General features: G+C 45.2%; 3 protein-coding genes across 5 annotated transcripts in view; 2 read left to right on the top strand and 1 right to left on the bottom strand.

Moving 5' to 3' along the window:
* LOC311047414 (cerebellin-1-like) overlaps positions 1-27,951 on the top strand; it is an 878,463-nt gene that overhangs the window by 324,316 nt on the left and 526,196 nt on the right. The window lies entirely within an intron of this gene.
* Positions 1-27,951, bottom strand: part of LOC311047416 (tetraspanin-18B-like) — a 103,941-nt gene that overhangs the window by 50,454 nt on the left and 25,536 nt on the right. The gene's annotated exons all lie outside the window — the stretch shown is intronic.
* LOC311047401 (uncharacterized protein) lies at positions 805-15,349 on the top strand. Of its 3 annotated transcripts, XR_014600983.1 has the most exons (7): positions 805-4,087; positions 4,936-5,194; positions 5,708-5,961; positions 6,947-7,188; positions 8,369-12,446; positions 12,492-14,629; positions 15,001-15,349. XR_014600983.1 is itself a non-coding variant. In XM_084060093.1 (5 exons), exons 1-5 carry the CDS (start codon positions 1,530-1,532, stop codon positions 12,223-12,225), a joined length of 7,170 nt encoding a protein of 2,389 aa, XP_083916219.1. In that variant the 5' UTR covers positions 805-1,529; the 3' UTR covers positions 12,226-14,748. The 3 variants fall into 3 exon arrangements, 1 of the variants encoding a protein (XP_083916219.1); XR_014600984.1 differs by having other exon boundaries at positions 8,369-14,629; XM_084060093.1 differs by lacking the exon at positions 15,001-15,349 and having other exon boundaries at positions 8,369-14,748.

The raw sequence follows: 27,951 nt of genomic DNA, 5'->3' as shown, positions 1-27,951 counted from the left end.
ATTTCTATTTTTCTAAACTGCCTTTTTTGTCTGTCTGCCTGCCTTCCCCCATCCTGGCTCCCAATAGCCGATCCACAAGCTCACAACCAGCACACTAACCGATCTACAAGCTCACAATGTGTGGGTTTCCAGTCTATCATATAGTGGAGATCTATGATCTCTAAACAATGCAAGACTGACTGGGAGGAGAAACGCACTAAACAGCTATAGCACACACAAGCACGCGCGCACACACACACACACACACACACACACACACACGTATGAACACACACGCACATGCACGCACACACACACACACACACACGTGCATGTATGCACATTGCACACACACACGCACACACACACAAATGTATGCACACACACACGCATGTATGCACGCACACACACACACGCTTGTATGCACACACACACACACACACACACACACACACACACACACACACACACACACACACACACACACACACACACACACACACACACACACACACACACACACACACACACACACACACACACACACACACACATGCAAGCACACACACACACACACACACACACACACACACACACACACACACGCATGTATGCACATACACACGCACGCATGTATGCACACACACACACAGACGTATGCAAGCAAACACGCACACACACACGCACATACGTGGCAACAGGACAGAATGTTCAGGTTTCAGTTTCTATGGAAACGGGCTCTGGGGAAAAGTGGAGCAACCAATAGAGGCATGGCATGTGGTGGGGGGAGGGGACTGCTGCTCTGCTCAGAAAATGGAGGAAACACAATAGGAGAGAGACGGGAATGAGAGAAAGAGAGAGCGAGAGAGAGAGATATACAGGCAGACGCGACAGACAGACGGGCAGACGCGACAGACAGATAGAGAGACGGACAGATAGACAGACGGACAACGACAGACAGAGGGGAGAGGGGAGAGAGACAGACAGACAGAGAGAGAGAGACAGGGAGAGGTTGTGTGTATTCCTGCACCGTCTGCAACCAGCGATCTTGCTGCAGAGAGAGAGAGAGAGAGGGGGGAGAGAGCGTGCGAGAGAGAGAGAGAGAGCAAGACAGGGAGGAGAGAAAGAGAAAAACAGAGAGAAAGACAGAGACAGACAGACAGGCAGGCATGTAGACAGACAGACAGACAGAGACAGAGAGAAAGACAAACAGAGAAAGACAGAAAGACAGACAAGACAGACATACAGAGGAGAGAAAGACAGCAACAGAGACAGACAGACAGACAGACAGACAGACAGAGTGTATTCTGGGTAAATAGAACTAGTGCACATAGACACAGAGCAGCAACCTCTGATCCATTCAAACAGAGTAAACAGCGCGTAGTATAGTTTCCGTTTCCGGTCTCGTGGCCAATGGAATGCAGTCATGATTCACCGTAGAATGCACCTGGGCGAGCCTCGCCGTGCATGATGGGATTTTTCATTCAAATATTTTCGCTATAAAACGGGATTATTATTATTTTTTCTTCCTTCCTTCCGCCTGATTCACGATGGACACAATGGAGGACGCCATGGACACGGAGGACACCATGGACACTGCAGGAGGAGACCCGATGGACACGGAGGAGGACGCGACGACGGCGGAGGGAGTAACGGTGCCGCCGTCTAGCGGCGGAGGAGGAGACGTTTCCGACGACGCGCCCGGCGGCCGCGGAGACATTTCCGACGAGGACGGCGCGCCCATCGTTTCTCGGAGACGCCGTGCCCGTCGCCTCCCTAGCGACGACGGAGACCTTTCCGACACGCCCAGCGGCGGAGACATTTCCGACGCCAAGACGGTGGCGCCCGGCGACAGAGACATTTCCGACGCACCGAGCGAAGGATACATTTCTGACTTGTCTCTCAGTCAGACCACGTTGCCCAGCAGCGGATACGTCTCTGACCTGTCTCTCAGTCAGACGACGATACCTAGCGGCGAAGACAATTCTGACGTCTTGTCCGCCTGCGAGACAGTGCCACCTGGCGGCGGAGACATCTATGACATGTCCGTCGGTCAGACGGTGACGGCTAGCGGAGGAGACATTTACGACATCATGTCTGTCTCTCCTGCATGCGTGGACATTTCCGAAATGTCCGTCGGTCAGACGGTGACGGCAAGCGGAGGAGACATTTACGACATTATGTCCGTCTCTCCTGCGAGGCCACCTAGCTGCGAGGACATTTCTGAAATGTCTGTCGGTCAGACAGTGACCGCTAGCGGAGGAGACATTTATGACATTATGTCCGTCTCTCCTGAAATGCCGCCTGGCTGCGGAGACATTTCTGACATGCCTGCCGGTCAGACAGTGACACCTAGTGACAGAGACATTTCTGACCTCAAGACAGTGCCACCTAGCGGTAGCGACGGAGACATTCCTGATATCAAGACAGTGCCACCTAGTGACAAAGACATTTCTGACATCAAGACAGTGCCACCTAGTGACAAAGACATTTCTGACATCAAGTCAGTGGCACCTAGCAACGGAGACGTTTCTGACATCAAGACAGTGGCACCAAGCGACAAAGACATTTCTGACATCAAGACAGTGCCACCTAGCATTAGCAGTGGAGACGTTTCTGACATCAAGACAGTGCCACCTAGCGACAAAGACATTTCTGACATCAAGACAGTGCCACCTAGCGACAAAGACATTTCTGACATCAAGACAGTGCCACCTAGCGGTAGCAGTGGAGACGTTTCTGACATCAAGACAGTGCCACCTAGCGGCGAAGACGTTTCTGACAACATGTCTGTTGGTCAGACAGTAACAGCTAGCGGAGAAGACATTGCTGACATATCTCTCTCTTCTACAGTGCCACTTAGCAATGGAGACATTGATGACATATCTCTCTCTTCTACAGTGCCACTTAGCAATGGAGACATTGATGACATTGATGACATATCTGTCTCTTCTACAGTGCCACTTAGCAATGGAGACATTGATGACATATCCGTCTCTTCTACAGTGCCACTTAGCAATGGAGACATTGATGACATATCCGTCTCTTCTACAGTGCCACTTAGCAATGGAGACATTTCTGACATGTCTGTCGGTCAGACAGTAATAGTTAGCGCAGAGGACATTTCTGACATGTCTGTCGGTCAGACAGTAACAGTTAGCGGCGAAGACATTTATGACATGTCTGTCGGTGAGACAGTAACAGTTAGCGGAGGAGACATTGCCGACATCACGTCTGTCTCTCCTACAGTGCCACCTCACGGCGGAAAGATTGCCGACATCAAGAAAGTGCCACCTCGCAGAAGAGACATTTATGACATGTCTGTCGGTCAGACAGTGCCACCTAGTGGCGGAAAGACTGCCGACATGAAGACGGTGCCACCTAGCGACGGTGACATTCCTGACAACGTGTCAGACTGTCCTACAGTGCAACCTGGCGACGGAGACATCTCTGACCTCATGTCTGTCTTTCAGACAGTGCTACCTAACGGAGACATTTCTGACATCCTGTCAGTGTGTCAGACAGAAGAGATAGTGACTAACGGCACTAACACAGTCTCCGGAAGCATCACCGACATCAGTGACGACAGTGACTATTTTGATGACGGGGACGAGAATTTCGATGATCCTGAATTTGAGATCATTTCTGAACCCATAGACAAGGACCTGTGGATGAGAGAGATGTATTTAGGGGCTGAAGAGGAATATATAGGAGGCTTTGACTCGGAATGGAAGACGGAGGGTTACCACTACAACACTACGGCAAAATTCTTGCGCAAGCCAGGGGTTAAAGTTCCGCTGCCCGAGAACGTGACCCCGCTGCAGACGTTTGACAAGATCTTCACGGAGGAACTGTGGCAGTTCATGTGCGACAAAACCAACACTCACTTCAAGGAGTGGGACACCGAAACGTCAAACAAGCCAGTCTCAAAAAGCCAAAGGTGGTCCAACGTGACCCCGAAGGAGATGAAGACGTTCATCGGGCTCTGCATTGCCATGGGGCTCTTGCACATCCCGGTTCGTAGAGATTATTGGCGACTAAAGAAAGACTTGTTCAGGACCAGCTTCCCCAAACACATGTCGCGGGACAGATTTATCGCTATCTGGAGGTAATAACAATAATAATACTAATTGATGGCGATGACAATGATAGTAATGCTATTGTTTTAGTAGTACTGGTTATAATGAAGATGTCGCAGCCTTGTTGGGTTCTAGAGACCACGTGGTCACCTCGTTCATTCACACAGGTATAAACAATAGCCTAGTACTTAAAGCACCCATTTTCAAACTGTCTTCATATAATTGGTCCTCACTAATGTTCATTATAAGATGGCACCATTTTTGTCTCCTCACTCTGTGTCTCAGAGGAGGGCTGTGGACAGTTCAGAAACCTGTCTACCAGTGAGATCATCGATGGGGAATCCAAGCTAATTGAAACTACAGGCTTTCTGTTCCTGGAAAGTTAGCATGCTGTAATGGAAGCCATTTTTCTCGCGTTAATACAAAAAATAAAAAATAAATCTTGAAGGAAAAAGAAACCTTCCTAACGATGTCACTGGTAGACGGGTTTCTGAAGTGTCCACAGCCCTCCTGTGAGACACAGACTGAGTAGAAAAAAATTACACAATGTTATCAGGAGCATTAGTGAGGATCTATTATAAGAAGAAAATGGGTGAAGGCGTCCTTTAATAACAACACGTGTACAGTAAACAATACCCTACTACTACAATGACCATAGTAGCTAATAACTATATACAGTATATATATATAAGTATATATGTGTGCGCGTGTGTGTGTGTGTGTGTGTGTGTGTGTGTGTGTGTGTGTGTGTGTGTGTGTGTGTGTGTGTGTGTGTGTGTGTGTGTGTGTGTGTGTGTGTGTGTGTGTGTGTGCGCGTGCGTGTGTGTGTGTGGATTTTCCAGGTATCTAATGTGTCTATATCTTTGTGAATTTCCAGGTTTCTAAAACTCGAGGATAAACACGCCAAAGTGGACCGTACAGACAAGATGTGGAGGATGCGATGGTTCATGAATTACCTCATGACTCGGTACCAGGCCCTCTACGAGGTGGACGGCAACGTGAGCGTGGATGAGAGCATGGTGAAGTTCAAGGGACGCCTCTCGTTCAGACAGTATCTGCCCAACAAACCCATAAAATGGGGTGTCAAGGTGTGGGTCATGGCAGAGAGCACCACGGGCTATTGCACGAGCTTCCAGGTAAGAACAATTTTAACACCATTAAGACCTGAGGCGATTCCTAAAAATGTTTAAAAAAAGATCAAGGTTTTTCAAAAATAGCAGATCTACAAGCTCATAGCGCGGCACTCGGTGCCACGCTATGAGCTTGTATATCTGCTATTTTTGAATAGCCCAAAGCTGAGTGGTTAAAAATGATCGTGATGCTATGTTAACTAATTTCGCTGGGGACCCCCTGGTACTCTCTCAAGGACCACTGGTGGTCCCCGGAACACTGGTTGAAAACCACTGATCCAGGAGTTAGAGGCTCTTCCCTCAGACTGTGTGTTTTTGAGTCGTGCCAACCACTCCTACATTTGACCGTGTGTGTCCGTCCGTCCGTCCGTCCGTCTGTATGTTTGAGCACGGCCTCAACAGCTGCAGCTGATTGCAACACGAAGATGCAACCAGTTACACTAATTGAACGCATCAAAGGCACCACTCACTCACTTCACACCGGGTGTGATTTTTTTTTTATCAACAAACTTTCCCAAGGTGTACACGGGTCGCGAGGAGTCACTGGAGGAGAGCAAGGGTCTCGCGCACCGCGTGGTCATGGACCTGGCCAGGCCCTACTTCGGGTCGCACGTGTCCATCTACATGGACAACTACTACACGGGCGTGGAGCTGCTGGAGGACATGAAGCTCAAAGGACTCAACGCCTGCGGGACCGTGCGCGCCAACAGGAGGGGCATCCCGACCAACGAGCTGATGATCCAGGGATCTCCGCTGGAACGGCACGAATACCGGTAGGAACGATAAAGGGACGATGCGGAAAATCACGCGTCACTATTATTGAGGCAAACGTTTAAAAACTTAAAATGCCGCTTTTGTTTATAGGACAACTTTGTTTTGTTTTTTACAACCAAGGTGTATGTTTTAGCTTGTAATTAAAGTAAATAAAAGATGAGCGATAATTTCTTTTCATTTACTGCTTTCTATAGTTTTAGCAATTTTTGCGATATGTTTTACAGTGGGCGGGGGGCATTCGGGCAGGTGGCTAAATATGTATTTTTTTACACGATAACCCAGCGATTTCTTTATTATTTACAGTAGTTCTTCTAGCCCCCAATAAATCACATCTGGCCATCAAAGACCACGGGACATTTTTTATTGTTGTATTATAACATATTTAGCCACCTGCCCGAATGCCCCCGCCCACTGTAAAAAAAAAATCGCGAAAATTGCTAATACTATAGAAAGCAGTAAATGAAACACTCCATCTTTTATTGTAAAAAAAAACAAAGTTGTCCTTTAACCACTTGAACCCCCAGCATCCCCATTCTGGGCGGAGGGGGGACATTTTTTAAAAAGAATAGCAGATCTACAAGCTCACAATGGTTTGTAGAGCTTGTAGATGTGCTATTTTTTGGGGGCGAATCGATTTGTGTAGAGTGAAATAAGAGCGCGCCAAATGTGCTCTTATCAAGTATAGAGGATTTAAGTGGTACTGAATTTATAGCTCGACAAAAGCCAATTCACTCTAGTGTATGACGGAGGACATTATCACGAATTCAGTGGTGGGAAAGTAACTAATTACATTTACTCAAGTACTGTACTTACGTACGTACAATTCTGAGGTATTTTATACCTAGGCTATTTGAAAATAGCCGATCTACAAGCTCACAACGCGTCGCATCACTGATCACGATAAATCTATTGTGAGCGTTTTTTTTTTTTGTTTTTTTTTATCACGATAAACAATAATAACGATTATCATCCTTAAACACACAGGGTGGCCCAGAAGGACGACCTCACCTTCTGCATTTGGCAGGACACCAAGCTGGTCATGGTGCTGTCCAACCACCACAACCCCACCGCCACGGGGACGGTGAACAGAAGGCCGGAGGGTTACAAGCAAAGAGAGTTGAAGAAGAAAAAAGGGGAATACAAAAAGGTAGAGGGCTTCGAAAGTTGGAAGCAAGCCCAGGTGGTGGTGCCGGCGTGCCTCGCAGACTACCAGAAGCACATGAAAGGTTTGTTTGTATTGACTTGTGTTTTTTAACCCATTAAGACCTCAAGCCTATAGATTCTACATGTCTCCTAAATCTCAACATTATTCTGAAAAAAACGTATGTTTCGATATTAGTGGTGCTCTATCTTTTTCATGTCAAGGACCCCCAAGAGTATATGTATTTGGCCACCGACTCCCATCAAAATATTTTGTTCCAGGGGGTCCCAGAACAGAAGCAAAGATTTGAGTTAGAAATGTTCGCTTTAAAAATATAAATATATTCAAAGATTTGCAAACATGTTCACGATTTTTCAAAAATAGCAGATCTACAAGCTCATAGCGCGGCTATGAGCTTGTATATCTAGAAGCATACCCTACCTTATCATCAATTTTCAAATGAACGGGACCATAATTTACAAAGAACGCATATCATAATAATTGAAAGAAGACTTTAAACTAGCGACTGAACGCATGAAGTATTTATGACATTGTTTACTAAAAATCAAGTGTAAAATCCCCATCAACCAATGGTGTGAAAATTGGTAAAGCAGGGGTGTGGGAAATAGCGACACTTTCTAGGCCATTAATGAGAACTGCAGCCTGTTAAAGGACTTCCTCGTGGGCTTCACTTTCAAGACGGCTTGCTTGCCGCCTGATTTAAAACGAGTGTCATAATAATAACAATAATAATAATAATAATACATACAATTTATACATCGCTTTTCTCAGTACTCAAAGTCGCTCTTCAAAACAAAACAATGACAACTGTATTAGGAACATAACTAATTAAAAAGGCTAAAAACTAAGCAAAATAAATCATTACAATTAAAAGGCAAAAAGGGGGGGATTAGAATTAGGTGGGGAATGCGAGTCTCAAGAGGTGGCTTTCGAGGGTGGCTTTCAACAGGGCAAGGGTGGGGGCAGCTTTGATGTGAGCTTTCAGTGCGTTTCAAAGGGAGGGTAAATCGTCTCTGTGGGGTGGAAACCTCATTATGTCCAAAACCTTTCAGGATTCAAATGCAAAAATAGCAGGCCGACGAGCTCAAAACGCTTCGCGCCTTGGAACTTGTGGATCTGCTACTTTTGACGCTGTAGTATGATCATGTAGGGCATTGAGTTATGAAAAAAAAACACAATCAAATATGATTATGAGAGTTTCTGTCAACCGCCAACAAAATATATGTCATATGTTTTGTGCCCAGGTGTGGATCTGCTGGATCAGATGGTCGGCTACTACGGCTTCCAGCATCGATCCAGGAAGTGGTGGAGGAGGGTCTTCTTCTTCTTACTGGGCGTGTCCACCCACAACGCGTACGTCGCCATGAGGTCTCAGGGAGGACAGGCCTTCAAGAACAAGTACAGGGGATACAAAAACTGGCTGGAGGACCTGGCAGAGGATCTCATCACGCCGTCGGTAACGAGGAGTTATCCCATGACGCCTCCTCCTCCTCCTTCGCCCGCTTCTCCGGCGGGGCCTTTGGGAGCCGCAGCTCCTCCTCGGCACGACTTCGGGAAGATCTTCGTCAAGAGAAGGTTGTGCCGGGAGTGTCAAATGCTCCCCGAACTCGAGAGAGCCGGCGGGCCGACCATCTACGGCTGCAGACAGTGTGACCAGCCTCTGCACATGGAGTGCTTTGGCAAGCATTATCGTCGTTCCTGGTATTGGCCCATTGACAAGAGATGCCCCATCATCAGGAAAGCGGAGCCGGGAACATCTGTCGTCAGAAGATTACAAGCAGAGTTTGACAGTCCAGACAAAAAGAAAATAATATTGACCAACTGCTCTCCTGCGACACTGGCTCGCTTAAAATCCTTGTCGAAGACACCATCAACTCCTTCTCTCAAATCCGTCGCCTCAAGTTCACCCTCCGAATCTCTGCCACCGCCCTCTCCTGGTTCAGATCGTACCTATTCCACACCCCCATCCCCCTCGGCCTATTCCACGCCCCCATCCCCCTCCACCTCGGTGCGGCCTTCACCGTCAACCACTCCAAATCCACCCTCCAAATCTCTGGTACCGCCCTCTCCTGGTTCATATCCTACCTTTTCCGCACCCTCATCCCCCTCGAACTCGGTGCGGCCTTCCCCGTCAACCACTCCAAATCCGACCTCGGAATCTGTGGCACCGCCATCTCCAGGTTCACATACCACCTTTCCCCGAACCTCAGTGCTACATTCCACACCATCAACCGCTCAAAACTCAACCCACGCCTCAAATCCACCCTCCGAATCTCTGGCACCGGCCGCCTCTCCTGCTTCACAGCCTCCTGGCTCTCCTGGCTCCATTCTCTCCTGGCCGCCCTCTCCGCCATTTCCGTCCCGTGCCGGCAGGGTGGCACAGCATCGACCGCACTATCAACCACACCTTGTTTCCAGACCCTCATCCCCCTCGACCTCAGTGCGGCCTTCACCATCAACCTCTCCAACTCCGACCACGGAATCTCCTGGTTCACGTCCTACCGTTCCCACGTCCTCACCCTCAGTGCTACATTCGACACCATCAACCGCTCCAAACTCTCTCCACGCCTCAAATGCACCCTCGGGATCTCTGGCACCGGCCTCTCCTGGTTCACGGCCTACCAGTCCAACATCCTCATCCATGTCAGAGCTGGATTCAATTCACAATTACAGTTTACCAGAGACTGAAAATCCAGAGCGAGCGGCCACTCCTGGTCCACAACTTTACTTTCCCATGTCGCCACGCTCCTTGACTGCATTCAATACAATTCACAGTTACAGTGTACAAGTAGATGCAGATTTTTTGTCACCGTCAGTTATAGGACTGCCCACTCCTGATTCACAGCCTGCCCCTCGGGAATCAAAAGGTACACGCTCAAAAAGCACGCCAAAGAAGTTCCAACGTACTCCCGTGGCACCTGACAACGTTTCGATCAGCTGTGGATATTCTTTAACTCATGGTACACATCCTTCCTTATCCCCCATATCCTCATCCTTCCTGCCCTCAGTGCTGCATTTAACACCAACACACCCATACAAGCGCGCCCCAAATCCATCCTCAGAATCCGTTTCAAAACCTGCCTCTCGTTCAAAAGGTACACGTTCAAAGCGCGCACCGAAGAAGGTAAAACCCACTTCTGCGTTGGCCGACAACGTTTCGGTCCGCAGTGGATCCACAGGTCACGGTTCACATCGTTCCATGGCCTCATCCTCAGTGCGACCGACACCCTCAAGCACGCCATACTCATCTCGCGCCCCGGATTCACCGTACTCATCTCGCGCCCCAAATTCACCGTACTCATCTCGCGCCCCAGATTCGCCATACTCAACACATCATCAACCACGCCATCAATCACACCTTATTTCCACATGCGGTTCCCCCGCGCCCTCAACGATGCCAAGGCCTTCACCGCCGACCACTCCATACTCATCTCGCGCCCCAAGTTCTCCCTACGAATCTCTGGCACCTCCCTCTCCTGTCTCCGTCCTCTCCTGGCCGCCCTCTCCTGAATTTCCGACCCGTGCGGGCAGGGTGGCACATCACCAATCGCACGAATCTCAGGCATCGCCCTCTCCTCGTTCGCATCCTACCTTTCCCACATCCTCCTGGACCTCTCCATACTACTCTCACGCCCCAAAGCCACCCTCCGAATCTCTGGCACCACCCTCTCCTCGTTCACATCGTACCTTTTCCACATGCCCATCCCCCTCGCCCTTAATGCGGCCTTCGCCATCAACCACTCCATACTCCTATCACGCCCCAAATCCACCCTCGCCCTCAGTGCGGCCTTCGCCATCAACCACTCCATACTCATATCACGCCCCAAATCCACCCGCACCCTCAGTGCGGCCTTCGCCATCAACCACTCCATACTCATATCACACCCCAAATCCACCCTCCGAATCTCTGGCACCACCCTCTGCTCGTTCACATCCTACCTTTCCGACATACATCAATCCATCAAGGTCGCAATGGCCCGACTACGCTCCTGCGACAACGTCAGTGCTGTATGCGACACCGTCAACCACTCAATACTACTCTCAAGCCCAAAATCCACAGGCGGAACCTCTGCCACTGCCCTCTGCCAGTTCACGTTATACCTATCCCTCCTGGACCTCAGTGCTGCAGTCTCAGTGCTACGCTCCCGCCCAAACTCCATCCTCGGAATCTCTGGCGCCGCCGCCCTCTCCTGGCTCTCATGGCGCCGCCGCCCACTCCTGGTCGTCCTCGCCTGAATGTCCGTCCAGTGCCGGCAGGGTGGCACGGGGCGGGACGGCACGGCGCTCGCGGAAGAGATGGAAGGGTGATGCTTGCCCCGATGCTCCTGGATCCTCCTGGACCCCAGGGCGGCATTCGACACCGTCACCCACTCAATACTACTCTCCCGCCCAAAATCCACCCTCGGAGTCTCTGGCGCCGCCGTCTCCTCGTTCACATCCTACCTTTCCGACATACGACAATTCATCAAAGTTACAAATGGCCTCCAGGAAATATGACGTTTTTGAGTTTGACGGTGGAAACACAGCACAGAGGAAGTTAAAAATGGCCTCCTGCCCTCCCGCGTCACCGGCTCACTCAACGTCCTCGTGGACCGCAGGGCGGCCTTTGACACCGTCAACCACTCCATACTACGCTCACCCTTCGAATCCACCCTCAGATCCTCTGCCACCGCACTCTCCTCGTTCACATCCTACCTTTCCGACATACATCAATGCATCAAAGTTACAATGGACCTCCTGCTCCCCTGCGACACCACCGGCTCACTCAACATCCTCATCCTCCCCAACCTCAGTGCGGTCTTCGGCACCATCGACCGCGCCGTACTACTCTCACGCCTCAAATCCACCCTCGGAATCTCCTGGTTCGCATCGTACCTTTCCCACGTCCTCATCCCGACCGACCTCAGTGCGGCCTTCGCCATCAACCACCCCATCAACCACCCCATACTCATCTCACGCCCCAAATACACCCTTGGAAGATCTGGAACCGCCCTCTCCTGGTTCACCTCCAACCTTTCACGTCCTGCTGCCCGCGAGCGTTTTCGTTGACGATTACGATGACGATGACAGCAGGGCTTCGTCAACGCCCCGTTTTTCATGACGAAAGACAATGACGAGCTAAACATGGCTCCTTTCAGACCCGTTTGCTGTCATGACATATAGCTATGTAAAAATAGGTGCTGTTCCCCAAGTGTACGTCAATGACGTTGTTGTTGAACTCTATGGTTGTTTGCAGTACGTCTGTCGTCCGCATTGATGGTGACGTCACGGCGAAATCCTTGCTTGTGTTTGTGTCTCCAAAACATGAGAGGAGATTTTCTGGTGGAGGGCCTGATTAGTATTCACTTTTAGTGAATACTAAGTCAGTGAATACTTAGTATTCACTTAGTATCCACTGACTTAGTATTAACATTATGGCCCTGGCTGCATATCAGTGGGATGTGTAACACCTATGGGCATGCTCACTTTTACCATAAAGTCTGGGTTGAGTTGTCCACAAATAACTAAGGATATTTTCAAGAGGAATTACAATACAGAAGCACAGCAGGAGGGAAAGGGTTAACATTCAGGAGTCTCTTGCTGAATTCAGGAGTGTTGGTCAGGTATGGTCTATTTTCTGAACATGCGGTATTTTGTGTGAATGTTGTGTTATAACACAAGTTGTATTGTGTTATACCTTGTGTCAACAACCAAGCTCCCCCCTACCGCTCTGACCTCCTTCACCACCATGCCCCCTCCCGTTCCCTCAGGTCTGGTGATGCCAACCTCCTGGACGTTCCCCAAGACAAGGAAACAAACCTGGGTGATGGGGCTTTCTCAGTTGCCGCCCCCTCCCTTTGGAACTCACTCCCAGCTCACGTCAAAGCTACCCCCCCGCCCCCACCCTTGCCTTGTTCAAACCTCCCTCAAAACCTTTTTATACTTGCATTCCCCACCTAATTCCACTCGCCTTCTTTGCCTTTTCATTTTAACATTCTCTTTGCTTCGTTTTTAGTCTTGTTATGACCCTTGGGTCATATGTGTATTCTCCTGTGTGGTGTTGCCTGCGCATGTCTTTCTTCCCTCATTGATATGTGTGATTGAGTGGTTGATTGACTAGCCACAGGTGTGAGTGATGACTGAGTGGTGTCTGAATGTGAGTGGTTGGCCACTAGGTGGAACTAGCTGGTGATTGGCTTCTGTGAACAGGCTGTGGACTAAAAAGAGAGCTGTCTCCGAATTCCATAGATTTCTTCCTCCTAGCCAGCCTCCAACCACACCAGTCCTCTGTTTTAGATTTGTCAGTGTTTTTAGAGTGGTCAGTGTTAACATGCGTTACAGCCATGGTAGTGTAGGGGTGGGTGACCTTTTTGTTTTACTTCTTTGATCATGCGTTTCTTTAGTTAAGAGTTAGGTTCTATGTACTTTTATTTGTTAAAAGGTAAGCATAGGATTTTTGTTCGTTTAGGATTTTGTGTTCAGGGGCCCACCCTGAGGTAATTACCCATGTGTTGTGTCAATTCAGTAATAAATCACTGTATTTTTTATTTTAACCTGGTGCTGGCTGGATGTGTTTGGGGACTGGGGAGGAGGGAGTCCATTTTTATGTTACACCTGGTGACCTCCTCCTAACATAAATTGGGGGCTTGTCCTAAAAACATATTCAGTTAATTTAGGTTTCGTTGTGGTTTTGTTGCCCCGAAACATAAATTAAGTTGGTTATGTTTGGTTACACAGGTTTGGTTTGTCTTGGGTTGGCAGGCTTGTATCACTGTGTTTTAGCCCTTTGAGTTTGCGCAGATTCCCACCCTCAGTCAAATTTGGACGATTCATTGCACTAAAGCACTTTCGTTGGTGGTCGCTGAAAGTGAATGTGTCCATTTAGGGAGCATCTTGCTGGAGACGAGGGTATCCTGGTGGTAGACTGAAACAATCACCCGCCGCGGTTAAGTGCGTCTGTGGGTTTAGGTGAGGACGTGGAGGCTACGGCTGACACGCCCTCCCCAAACCGACAGTGACCATTGGGAGGGAGAGGACGCACTCACAGATCCGCTGGTAGCTCATTCATGCTGGGGGGGGGGGGGGGACGACTCGTCGAGAACCAAGCTTTGAGCTTCAGGGCTAGAGCTGACAGGGCATAGCTGCCCCTCAGCCTAAAACCACCACTCCTACCCTTTAACTCCAGTGGGCTTGTTCTTTTAGTGCCACCTTTTTAGAGAAACGTGTTAATACGTATATGAGTGCCTTATTTGTATTGGTTTGCGGTTGCAATATAAATCGCTCGGTAAGGCTGCGCAAGCTTGCCGCCAGTGCTGTGAAATCTGCCAACCAAAACATTGTGTGCCTCGAGTTTTTAACGAACAAAAAAAAAGGTAAATCTTGACGTGACGGTGAACACGCCGCCATGTGTTTTTTTCACTCCCAGCTCACATCGAAGCCTTGGCCTCCCTCAAAACCCACCTTTTCAGACTCGCATTCCCCACCCAAGTTCCCCACCCTCTTTGCTTTTTAATTTTCTTTGCTTAGTTCAGGGGTCTTAAACGTTTTCAGCCCAAGGACCCCCTAGTTGAGAGAGAGATGAAGCTCTATATTGTATAAAATGTAATTTCAGATTTAACTTTTTTTTTAACTTGGTCTGCTCTTTTTTCCCTCTACACCTATACCTCTTTGCCAAAAATAGCAGATCTACAAGCTCACAACGCCTCGCAGCGCGAGGCGTTGTGAGCTTGTAGATCTGCTATTTTCTGCTAAAGTTCTCTTCAGAATAGGGATGCTAGGGTTCAAGTTAAGTCAAGGAAAAAAAGAATATATCACACAAAGATTTGGTGGACCCCCTGTAGTAACTCTGAGGACCCCCTAGGGGTCCCGGACCCCCTGTTGAAGACCCCTGGCTTAGTTTTTTAGCCTTGTTATGACCCCTCGGGTCATATTGTGTATTCTCCTGTGCGGTGTTGCCTGTGCATGTCTTTCTTCCCTCATCGATAGGTGTGATTGAGCGGTCGATTGACAAGCAGCTGGTGTGAGTCGTAAATATGAGTAAATATAGCCGTATGTATTTTTTGATGACATGATGTATTACTGTGTCATTACTGTATGCTCTGTTGATTCATTGAATTGTATGCTCTGTTGATGAATACATAGGACCACAATGGAAAGCGTTATTTTTTTTTGCGTTATCCTTTGAGCCAAAGTGTGTTACTGTACTGTGCTTGTTTACATTTTTCATCTAATAAAGTATTCGATCAATCGAACAATCAAATCTCCTCTCGGGTTTTCCTCGGGCCATACTTCTGTATCTTATCTTGGGGGGACAGATTTACATAATTGCGTACTTTTGTTAAAGGCCCATGTCTGGGTCATTAACATGTCTGGGCCTTTAACCCATTTATACCTGGAACGCATCTGTGTCACTTTAGATTTCTTAGGCTATTCAAAAATAGCAGATATACAAGCTCATCTGGCACCGAGGGCCGCGCTATGAGCTTGTAGATCTGCTATTTTTGAAAAATCTCGAAACATTTTATTTTATTTTTTTCAAAAAACTGTTGGGATTTAGAACATTGGTTCTCAAAGTGGGGTCCGGGGACCCCCAGGGGTACTTGAGGGGGTTCCCCAGCTAGATGATGGACAGGAACCAAATGGACCCTTTTGGGTCTGTAACTCTGAGAGTGTACAAATGGAACCAAATGGACCCTAATGGGTCCATTTGGTTCCATTTGTACACTCTCAGAGTTAAATTAACATTGGTTTTACAATGTGAATTGGGGTCCCAGAGGTATAAATGCCATTAAATGGGGGTCCGTAGCCTAATGCATGTCAAACTGGCGGTCCTTGAAATTAAAATGGTTGAGAATCACTGCTAGAGAGCCGTAAAAACCTTCTCTTATGGGGGTCCCTGGCTTATCTTTTCAAATGGGGGTCCGCGGGGTAATAAGTGTCAATTAGGGGGTCCTTGACATGAAAAGTTTTGAGAAGCACTGATTTAGAAAACATTTTTAAGAATCGCCTCAGGTCTCAATGGGTTAACAAACTCAAATTGTTATATATCCAATATAAATAACATAATAATAAAAACACAAAATCTCCCGTTATATGTTTATACAACTAGACTCTGCCAAGTCCCGGAAAAGTCGCGCTGTGATTGGCCAGCAGTCAGGAAGCTTGCCTTCTCCAAAATGGCGGCCGAGATACAGACGCCTCAGAGTCGGAGCCAAATGCCGGAACCAAATGGACCCTTACGGGTCCATTTGGTTCCATTTGTACACTTTCAAGAGTTATGGTGGTCCTTGCAAATTAAACAAGCATAATTGCAGTATTACAATACCACTGGTGTAGGGCATAGCAATGAAGGCCATTTTGTGGTTCCACCGACCCAGAGCCCATTCATTTTTTCCCATTGAGATTTCCAAAAATATTTATGTTAAAAAGGTAGGGTAAGTGATATTTTTTGGTTAAAACAAAAAGTATTTTGTTAAAAGGTTAAAGCACTATATTCTGATAGTAATCATTGCTATAGAGTGTTTGTTCAGTAACAGGAGTCTCCATGTCTCTCCAGCTCTTTAATAAACAGAAAATACATTTTCCGGTAGGTGTCAAAATCTCAGCCAATCAGGAGAAAGTACCCATTTTTAAGCTTCATTTTTATAGTGGTCCAGTTCCAATTTTGTCTACTCATTTCTTAGTGTCAACCCTTTCAATTTCACTTGTTTAATCTATATCTTGATTGAGTTCTCTATCCTGATTGGATACAATTGGAAATGAAACTGAAACTGAAACGAAAATGCATTTTCTGTTTAATAAAGAGCTGGAGAGACAAGGAGACTCCTTTTACTGAACAAACACTCTATAGCAATGAGTACTATCAGAATATAGAGCTATTTAACACTTATTTTAACCAAAGAAAATCACTTACCCTACCTTTAATTATTTTAAGCCTAGAGTCAAGCCATCCAGGCTCCCGGTGAATCATGACCATAACACATGTTATTCTGTGAACATTTCAATTTGAATATTTCATTATATGATACACTATAATAATAAATACCCTGTTTTGCGGTTTTCCTTTTTTGTCTTCTTCACAGAATCAAATGTTTTATGGTCTCGACTCGTGATTCACCAGGAGCCTGGATGGCTTGATTCTAGGCTTAGAATAATTGATATAAATATTTCAGTAAATCTCTAAGGGTAAAATGAATGGGCCCTGGATCAGGTGGAACCAAAAAAATGTCCGCCACTGCTATGCCCTATTGTAACTGCATTTATCAGACGTGAAGTCCACACAGCTCTAACAGTGTGATTAAAAACAAGGTTCCAGAAACGGGTCCAAAATGTGATGAAACTGTTTTTTGGTTCCTCCATGTTGGATCCGGTTCGGAACGGGAACCCGGGCTTTGTGCAGACGTTCTCAACATCTCCGACGTAGTGTGGAAAACTATAAGACTAAATAGGCTGACAATTTCGTCAACAAATAAAAACGAGACTAAAATGTTAGTGAGGGTCGGGGACTAGTGGAGAAGAGATCCAGTAGAACTAAAAGACAACATCCTCATTTTTAGTTTGGTTGCGCCTTGGGTGTTGCGCTCTGAAAATAGCCCATCTACAAGCATGGGCTATTTTGTAGATCGGCTATTTTCAGCATGCAACCAAATGTAAAATCAGCCATTATGACGCCATCAAGACACCGCCAAAATACATTTTAGTCGACCAAATCAACTGTAGATTTAGTTGACTATAATCTTATGTTATTTAGTCGACTAAAACTAGACAAAAACTCAAACTTTTCAGATGACTAAAATATGACTCAAACAAAATTTGCCGCTCCGAGGCTGTGGTCCCCACAGGCTTCAAAATGTCCGCCATTGTGCCCCCCCCCCAAAAAAAAATACAAGGTGACATGTCTGAATGACTGGAGAGACCCTTCGCTGACCAGGGGTCAGAGGTCGTAGAACAGCTGGGACGCCTCTGGGAGCAGTGTTGCTTCCTGACAGGAACAGGAAATGGAAACAAGTAAGTGACATCACTTCCTGCTGCACAACAGCCAGGTCTGACCTCCAGTCCTTAACGATCTTTAGGAGAATTTACAGCCGATGAGCTACGATTCCACCTCTACGTGGACCAGAGGGGTCTGTGTGTGTGTGTGTGTGTGTGTGTGTGTGTGTGTGTGTAACATTAACATCTCCCCAGCGACCTGTAGTCAACTCCTGACACAACACACACACACACACACACACACACACACACACACACACACACACACACACACACACACACAGAGAGAACACCGTAATATCACGCACACAGTAATATCACACACACACACACACACACACACACACACACACACACACACACACACACACACACACACACACACACACACACACACACACACACACACACACACACACACACACACACACACACACACACACACACACACAGTAATATCAAAAACACACACACACACACACACAGTAATATCAAAAACACACACACAGCAATATCTCTCTCTCACACACACACACACACGCACAGTAATATCTCTCTCTCTCTCTCTCTCTCACACACACACACACACACACACACACACACACACACGCACAGTAATATCTCTCTCACACTCACTCACACACACGCACAGCAATATCTCTCTCTCTCTCACACACACACACACGCACAGTAATATCTCTCTCACACTCTCACACACACACACACACACACACACAGTAATATCTCTCTCTCACACTCTCACACACACACACACACACACACACGCTTATTGATGAGATCCAACAGAGCGAGTCGACCGCGTGTTAAATCGACGTCAGATTAACAAACCCACTCTGATTCAGACCAGGGTCAAACACCAGATTCAAACCTGCATGAGAGAAACCAAACATGTACCGCTCAGCCAAGAGGCAGATCCAGACCCTTGTAGATCTGCTATTGATGCCTGATGTTCCTCTAGAATATGAATGCAGGGGTCCAAGCATGCACTGTGTGTGCATGCTTGCGTGCTTCTGTGTGTGCGTACGTGTGCGTGCATGCGTGCGTGCATGCGTGCGTGCGTGCGTTTGAAAATTCCTGAAAAATGTGTGCAAATCTTTGAATACATATATTTTTTAAAGCGAACATTTTTAACTCAAATCTTTGCTTCTAGGGGTCCCTGGAACAAAATGTTTTGATGGGGGTCGGCGGCCAAATACATATAATTTTGAGGGTCCTTGACATGAAAAAGTTTGAGCACCACTGATATAGAAACATAGGTTTTTCAGAAAACTGTTGAGATTTAGGAGACATGTGGAATCGGCTTCAGGTCTCAATGGGTACGCATATACAGTACATGTATGCTGTACTATACAGTACATACTGTATATATTATTATTTTTTTCATTTTTCCATGGCTCCTACACTGTTCTATAATCACGCAACACCTGACAGCAACCCCCCACCCCCCCCCCCCCCCCCCCCCCGCCTATGAGCAGTCCAGGGGGTTCAGGGGGAACCACAAGGACTGCTTTGAAGTGAAGTGATTACAGAGTTAAGACCTGCTGTCCAATACGGGGGGGGGGGACAGGGGGGGTGAGGGACAGGACAGGCTGTGAGGAAGGAGTGGGGGGGTCGTCGTCCCCAGGGACCCAATTAAATGCTTAGCTGTTCCGTGAGGTTTTTATAAAAAAAACAACGCGGCAAACGGGGGGGGGGGGTAGGGCAAGAGCTATAAGAGTTCATTAAACCATTAAGACCGGGAACGCATCCTGTGTGTCGTTTTGGAAGATTTCTTTTGGCTGTTCAAAAATAGCAGATCTACAAGCTCGCACCGAGTGCCGCGCTACGAGCTTGTAGATCTGCTATTTTTGACAAATCGTGAAAAATGTGTGCATTGTGCTTTGAATATATATATTTTTTAAAGCGAACATTTGTAAATAATATTTTTGTTCCAGGGACCTCCCCCAGAAGCAAAGATTTGAGTTACAAATGTTCGCTTCATAAAAATTATACATATTCAAAGACTTGCACACATTTTGACGATTTTTCAAAAATAGCAGATCTACAAGCTCGGTGCCGCGCTATGAGCTTGTAGATCTGCTATTTTTTTTGAATAGCCAAATAAATAAAAAAATTACAGAGCTGCATTCCCCGGATTGAAAGGGTTAAACACAAACACCCACGCAGAGTTGAACCTGCAACCTGCCTGCTCCCTCGGGAGCTGTGTGTTAAAACATGTTCCATCCACAGTAAAGGCGTGAGAATCAGGTGACTTTCCAGAGAGGAGAAGATGGAGGGGGTCCAGCCAGCCTGTCAAGAGAGGTGAGGACCTCATCCTCCTGACGTCAAACTGCAGGAGATCAGTGAGAGCTTCACAAAACTGGTCCAGACCATAGACTGTATAAATGAGATGGACAAACCCACTCCGCTGCTTTCTACCGACCGAAAATGAAGCCAATTGTTCCAAGACTGTAGGTCCGCCATCTTTCAATACGCGTCAGAATGAGACCAGACCATTATTGGTTGGGTAGCTTGTCAATCAAGAGCGGGGGGGCGGGGAATGAATGCTATTGGTTGTGTAGCTTGTCAATCAAATCATCCCGCCCCTCCTAGAGAATAGCCTACTTTATCGTCAATTTTATAATAAATAGGACCATAATTTAGCAAAACGCATATGATGGTGATTGAAAGGAGACTTTAAACTAGCGACTGGAAGCATATAGAATTTATGACAATTTTTATTACAGTAAGAAAATCTAGTCTAAAGTTTGTCAAAAAACCCATTCACACTAAAATAAATTCTTTCTGACACCGCAGGTCGGCGCAGGGTAAAACAGCGCCACTCTGGCCATTTTGTCGGCCTCATCGTAAATATCTAAGACTTGCCCCTTGGTCCAGACCAGAGACCCCCCACATGTACAGAACCTCTGGCTAAGGATTTAGCTCCTGTTTCTAACAATAGGTCAAACATTAGCTCAGCAGACCTGGGTACAAACCCAGGGTACATTAAACCAGTTATTTTATACTTTGGCTATTCAAATATAGCAGATCTACAAGCTCATAGTGCGGCACCGAGTGCAGCGCTATGAGCTTGTAGATCTGCTATTTTTTTATTTTTTTTATCGAGATTTTTTTCTTAAATCTTTGAATATATATGTTTTATTTTTTTAACTAAAATCTTCGCTTCTGGGGGGTCCCTGGAACAACATGTTTTAAGATGGGGGCAGACGGGCAAATACATCATCATCATTTTGTAAGAAAAAAGGCAAAGATTTGAGTTACAAATGTTCGCTTTAATATATATATATATATATATACATATACATATACATATACATATACATATATATATATATATATACATATACATATACATATACATATATATATATATATATATATATATATATATATATATTCAAAGATTTGAAAAAAAATGACATGATTTTTTAAAGAAAATGCTGATCTACAAGCTCCTAGCCACGCTAGGAGCTTCTATGTCTGCTATTTTTGAATAGCCATATACGATAATGGTTAAAATCTAAAACGACAGATGCTTTCCCGGTCTTAATGGGTGAGGAACACAGGTTTCTTCAGGGTATGACAGGATAACCAGCTCACATTTATAGAGAAAGAGACAAAAGTGAACTCCTCAGGGAGTGTCCTCAATCTGGTATTATAAAGTATTACAAAGGTTTAAACACAGGTACATGGAACAGCAAAATACAAGCCAGTGTTTCCCCTAGCCAGATGTTGAAGGTGTTCAAACACAAAGTCTTATATCTTATATAGTACAGTGCACGGTAATAACCTGTATAGTTTACATATGAATTGTCTCCAGATTTAGGAAAAAATACTTTTATTAGACCAAAGTATGCAAATCAGTCACACATCAACAACTAGTCATGGCACAGATGGCATCAGGCCTGAGAGCATTTGAGCCTTATATCAATACATTTGAGCATTGATATGATTTTTTTTTTTTACAGAAAAGAATCATACTGTGGCGGTCGGATTTAAGGGGTGGCGGCCTGCCACTGCTTAATGCATATATGGGGCAAAACTGCAAGCTCAATATCAACCCACATCCTACTCTGGTTAAACATGAAGGGTTACAACCAAGTCTGACTAGGAGACTGATTTGTGTAGAGCTGCTGGAAGAGAGACCTCACACAAAGAAAAACTATGTTAAACCATATAATATTCATTAAATCATGTAGAAAATAATTATCAAATAATATGGAAACACATGAGATTACATGACATGTTTCTCAAGACATTTAGGGTTTACGTTTTAAGGTTGTTTTTATCTATATATATTTTTTAAATGAAGCAAAAAAAAAGTACTAGTGCATAGTGCAGCTTTAATACAGCATCGCAATCAGTTTATTAAATGATGTATTCCCTGGATTCTTTGGATCATGATGATGCAACTCCCCATATAGGCCACATCAGCTTCTGCCCGACAACATTTTACACCATTTTGCGTTTTCTTCAAGACACACTTTTTGTTACTACTCTCCTGCATGTTTTGTCCAAAACTCACACAAATCAATACACGTTATCTATTGAGTCATGTGATCAAGATGTCTCTGCCAGATTTTTCATATTCCATTCCGCTTGCCAAATTTTGAAGGAGGGACGTTTAGAAAAAAATCACACCCTGTGTGAAGTGAGTGGTGCCTTGCTTAGCTTGGCTAACATGTTCAATCAGCCAAGCTAACATGTCCAATGTTAGCTTGGCTGATGGCACTGATGTCACTTTGAAACATGTAAACAATGTTTCAAAGTGACACACCTATTTATAGGGCTCTATTTCGTCATGCGTCTCGCTAGCCAATCAAAGCACACCCTTTCAACATATTGTCACGTGTCACGTGATGCTTGACCAATGTTAGCTTGGTGGACATACAGACATACGGACACACAGACAAAGCCACGTATAGGAGTGGTTGCCTTCGGCACCACTCAAAAATATATACATACACAAATGAACAATCTTTCCCAACGATCTTCCCCAAATGTTAAATCACATATTGACGAGCCTCTAACACAGTGGTTCTCAACCTTTTCAGGCCGCGACCCCCAAAACTGGGGACCCCCCCACCCTGACAAGCACTTGAATTGTAGGACTTGAGGCATTACATACAGTACGTGGTTCCACAAATAAATATTGTGGAAATAGCTGATCTACAAGCTCACAACGAGGCGTTGTGAGACAATGTATTTGGCCGCGGACCCCCATCTTGAAAAAAAATGTTCTAGAGACCCCCCAGAAGCAAGGATTTGAGTAAAAAAGAATCCATATAATATACCATCAATTTATATATTTTTTACCATCAATATATATATTCAAAGATTTGCACATAATTTCACGATTTTTCAAAAAATAGCAGATCTACAAGCTCATAGCGCGGCATGAGCTTGTAGATCTGCTATTTTTGAATAGCCAAAGAAATCTTAAAAATGACACAGATGCGTCCCAGGATTGCATGGATTTAAAAAGGAGAGGCTCACACAGTTGACTCAACACTTTGGCGGCCTGCCAATCTGGCAACCTGCCAACCGGCCTGTGTTTTTTTTTTTCAAGAGAGCACATTACTACAGAAGGGCCGCCAGGTTTGAGCAGGCTACAAGTACCAGTGCAGGTCTTCTTCGCTCAGGAGCAGGTCTCCTCCAGCAGAGTGGAGCGCACGCAGACGAAGGACACTACAACAACAATCTTGTTGCGCACGCTTTCAGACCCGCTGCACAACGAGGCGGCAGTGATGATTTTGACAGCAAATGTAATAATAATAATAAATAATAATAAAATGTATTTGTATAGCACCTTTCATGACATGAAATGCAGCGCAAAGTGCTTTACAGAGCAAGAAGACAAATACAGTTACAACCAATTTAACAATAAAGCAATAAGGCAATACTGTGAGGACTTAAAAATCAACCAATGAATCAGCTAAAAGCAAGAGTGAAGAAATAGGTCTTGAGCTGTGCTTTAAAGCTATCGACAGAGGCTGCCTGTCTTAGGAGTAATGGGAGTTTATTCCACACTGTCGGTCCGTAAAAGCAGAATGCTGCTTCACCGTATTTTTTATATGTCATTGTAGGCACCTCGAGCAGGTCAGCACTTGAAGACCTGAGGGTCCGGTTTGGAACATATCTCTCTAGGCAGTCATAGAGGTAGGAAGGTGCCAGACCATTTAGAGCTTTATAAACTATTAAAAGAATTTTAAAATCAATCCTAAAAACAACCGGGAGCCAGTGTAGTGAAGCTAGAACTGGAGTGATATGTTCTCTCATCCTAGTTTTAGTTACAATTCTGTCTGCCGCATTTTGAACAAGTTGTAATCTGTCAGTTGTTCTCTTAGGCAGGCCAGAGTAGAGTGCGTTGCAGTAATCAAGCCGAGAGAAAACAAAAGCGTGGATCAACGTTTTTGCATCGTCTAACGACAGATAGTCTCTAATTCGCGCAATATTTCTAAGATGAAAGAAAGCAATCTTGGTGACATGATTAATGTGTGTATTAAAATTCAATTCAGAATCGATAATAACCCCCAGGTTCTTTACTGTGGTGTTACTTTCTACAGCCATTTTTATGACTACAGCTGTATTCAGTTTTAGTCATATTTTAGTCATCTGAAATGTTTTACCGTTAGTCTAGTTTCAGTTGACTAAATATCATAAGATTTTAGTCCAAACTTCTACCGCTCTTCCCAGTCAGAATCCCCACTCAGCCAAGGGAGACGTTGCACGTATATGAGCTTCAGGCACTGCTAGGTGTGCTACCCGACACCAGGGTCTAAATGTATCAGGACAAACAAATTAACCCATTAAGACCTGGAACTGTGTTATTTTTAGATTTGAGCTAAAAGCATTACTTTACACTTTGGCTATTCAAAAATAGCAGATCTACAAGCTCATAGCGCGGCACCGAGTGCCGCGCTACGAGCTTGTAGATCTGCTATTTTTGAAAAAACGGGAAAATGTGTGCAAATCTTTGAATCTATATATTTTTAAAGAGAACATTTTTAACTCAAAACTTTGCTTCTGGGGGGTCCCTGGAACCAAATATTTTGATGGGGGTCCGCGGCCAAATACATATAGTTTTTGCGGTCCTTGACATGAAAAAGATTGAGCACCACTGATATAGAAACATACGTTTTTCAGAAAACTGTTGAGATTTAGGAAACATGTAGAATCGGCTTCAGGTCTCAATGGGCTAAATGAGCAGTACGACCTGATCTAGAATCAATGAACAACATCACAACCAACCTGCTCTAGAATTTGACTGAGTTCGCTAATTCAGTGGTTCTCAAAGGAGGGGTCCGGGCCCCCTAGGCGTCCTTGAGGGGATTCCAGGGGGTCCCCCAGCTAAATTGGTTAATATACCATCAAAATCAATTAAAACACGTAGCCAATGTATACATAACCCCTTAAATACACTGGCTTTTCATTCATAAATACAACACACACACACACACACACACACACACACACACACACACACACACACACACACACACACACACACACACACACACACACACACACACACACACACACACATATATATAAAACAATGTGATCTTGTATATAGGGGTCCCTGGCACAAAATATTTTCAGATGGGGGTCCGTGTGGCCAAATACACAATGAATTCTGGGGGTCTGCGGTCAAATAGATAATGAATTTTGGGGGTCCTTGACATGGAAAAGGTTTGCGAGCCACACTGTACCAGTTGACCCACTCATTTGGACTCAACAAAGCGGCACATTATTTCCCGCATTCACTCCTTGCTTTGAAGACAATCCTCCACAGATCAGACTGGATCTGAGTGCTTGTTTGCCCAAAGGAACGGAGCGAGGCCGGCCAGGGCGGGTTTTTAGACCAGTGACCCATAAAGGCAGCCTCCAGTAGTAAATGCACTTTTAAAGAGGCAGCGGGATATCAAAAATTCATAAAGCCCACATGAATAAAATCATGAGGCATTCCAGACCCGCTTGAATCTAATCGCTTCTTCCCTTTAGCCCATTAACACCTGGCACGCATCGGTGTTACTTTTATTTGAGCTAAAAAAGCATTATTTTACACTTTGGCTATTCAATTGTGAAAATGTGTGCAAATCTTTGAATATATATATTCTTTTAAAGCGGACATTTGTGACTCAAATCTTTGCTTCTGCATGGGGGGTCCCTGGAACAACATATTTTGAGATGGGAGTCCGCGGCCAAATATACAGATATCATTTCGGGGGCTTGACATGAAAAAGTTTGAAAACCACTGATATAGAAACATACGTTTTTCAGAAAGCCGTTTAGAAGACATTTTGCAGAATCGGAACCTTAGGCCACAATGGGTTAGAGGAGTAAAAAACATTGAGTGTTTCTACAACATGTAGATTGCATGTGTTCAACGGACATTATTATTGTTATTGTTATTAATGCGTTGTGTATATTATGAGAGTTATGGCTGCATCTTCAGCCTGTTACCATCGGACAGGATCAAAGTGTTTGGTTGCTTCAATTACCTCGATTATTTAACCCGTCCAGACCGGGTACGCGTCTGTGTCATTTTTTTGATTTCTTTGGGCTATTCAAAAATAGCAGCTCTACAAGCTTGTATATCTGCTATTTTTTAAATCGTGAAAATGTGTGCAAATCTTTGAAGATATATATATTTTTAAGCGAACATTTCAAATCTCTCTCTCTCTCAGAGAGAGAGAGAGAGAGAGAGAGAGAGAGAGAGAGAGAGAGAGACACAGAGAGAGACAGAGACAGACACAGAGAGAGAGACAGAGACACACAGTGAGAGAGAGAGACAGAGACACAGAGAGAGAGAGAGAGAGAGAGAGAGAGAGAGAGACAGAGACAGAGACAGAGACAGAGACAGAGACAGAGACAGATACAGATACAGATACAGATACAGATACAGAGAGAGAGAGAGAGAGAGAGAGAGAGAGAGAGAGAGAAGCCTGTACATTCGTTCTGGTATAGAATGGTTATCATTGAGTTGAACAGCAGACTTCCGATCACACAATACACCTTTCAGAGATGCACGATATTCACTATTATTCACTATTATTCACTATTATTCACTAGGATTTAGACAGACTGAAAAATGCAGACTCAAGCAAAGAACTCCCTCCAAACACTATGAAACCCTCACATCCAATCACATGGCCTCACACAGCAGATATAGTCTTTCATTAACAACAAGGGTTGACAGTACACCTGTGGTCATATGTGTTTTCTTTTTTAAATATTTTTTATCAGTTCCTTTCCCCTCCATCAGGCGCCCCGGCTGACCAGGGGGAGGCCGTATAGTGACGAGGATTACTGCATGTTTTTGTGAGGGTATTAACTACCCTAGGAGACACGAGGAGAACATGCAAACTCCACACAGAGTCAGGTCATATGTGTTTTTTTAAGGATACGAGACTAATTAGTTGGGTCATCGTTAAGTTAACGACCACAGCTCTGTTGTCCCTGTTCGGTTTGACATGATCCAAAAATGTTGGATCACAAAAGTTCAATTTGTGGTGCTTTTGCTTTAATCATTTCCATATCAGTAATAATGATCATATCTGTCACATCACAGAGCAGCCAAGACCACTAATGACAAACAAACCAGATATTAACAGGGTCTACACTGTAAAAGAAATTGTGAGCTTGTAGATCGGCTCCTTTCAAATAGCCTAGGTTTAAAATAGGGCTAAAGTAGTTACTGTTCTATAGTGTAATAAATTATATCTGCAAAGTAACTTGTAACTTAAATGTTCAAATAATTGTAGTGGAGTAAAAGTACAATATATGCCTCTGAGATGTAGTGGAGTAGAAGTAAAAGTATAGACAATTGGAAATA

This window comes from Gymnoscopelus microlampas, assembly GCF_963454915.1.
Source record: "Gymnoscopelus microlampas genome assembly, chromosome: 6".
In the NCBI taxonomy this organism is placed as follows: domain Eukaryota; kingdom Metazoa; phylum Chordata; class Actinopteri; order Myctophiformes; family Myctophidae; genus Gymnoscopelus; species Gymnoscopelus microlampas.
Note: the sequence above shows the minus strand (reverse complement) of the source record. Positions and strands in the feature narration are given on the sequence as shown.

What these genes read in the sequence shown, in the direction of transcription:
- LOC311047401 (XM_084060093.1), top strand. Translation starts at nt 1,530, where the DNA reads ATGGACACAATGGAGGACGCCATGGACACGGAGGACACCATGGACACT. An exon ending in CTGGAACGGCACGAATACCG is followed by an intron (nt 5,962 to 6,946) that starts GTAGGAACGATA and finishes TTAAACACACAG; the next exon opens with GGTGGCCCAGAAGGACGACC. An exon ending in CTACCAGAAGCACATGAAAG is followed by an intron (nt 7,189 to 8,368) that starts GTTTGTTTGTAT and finishes TTTTGTGCCCAG; the next exon opens with GTGTGGATCTGCTGGATCAG.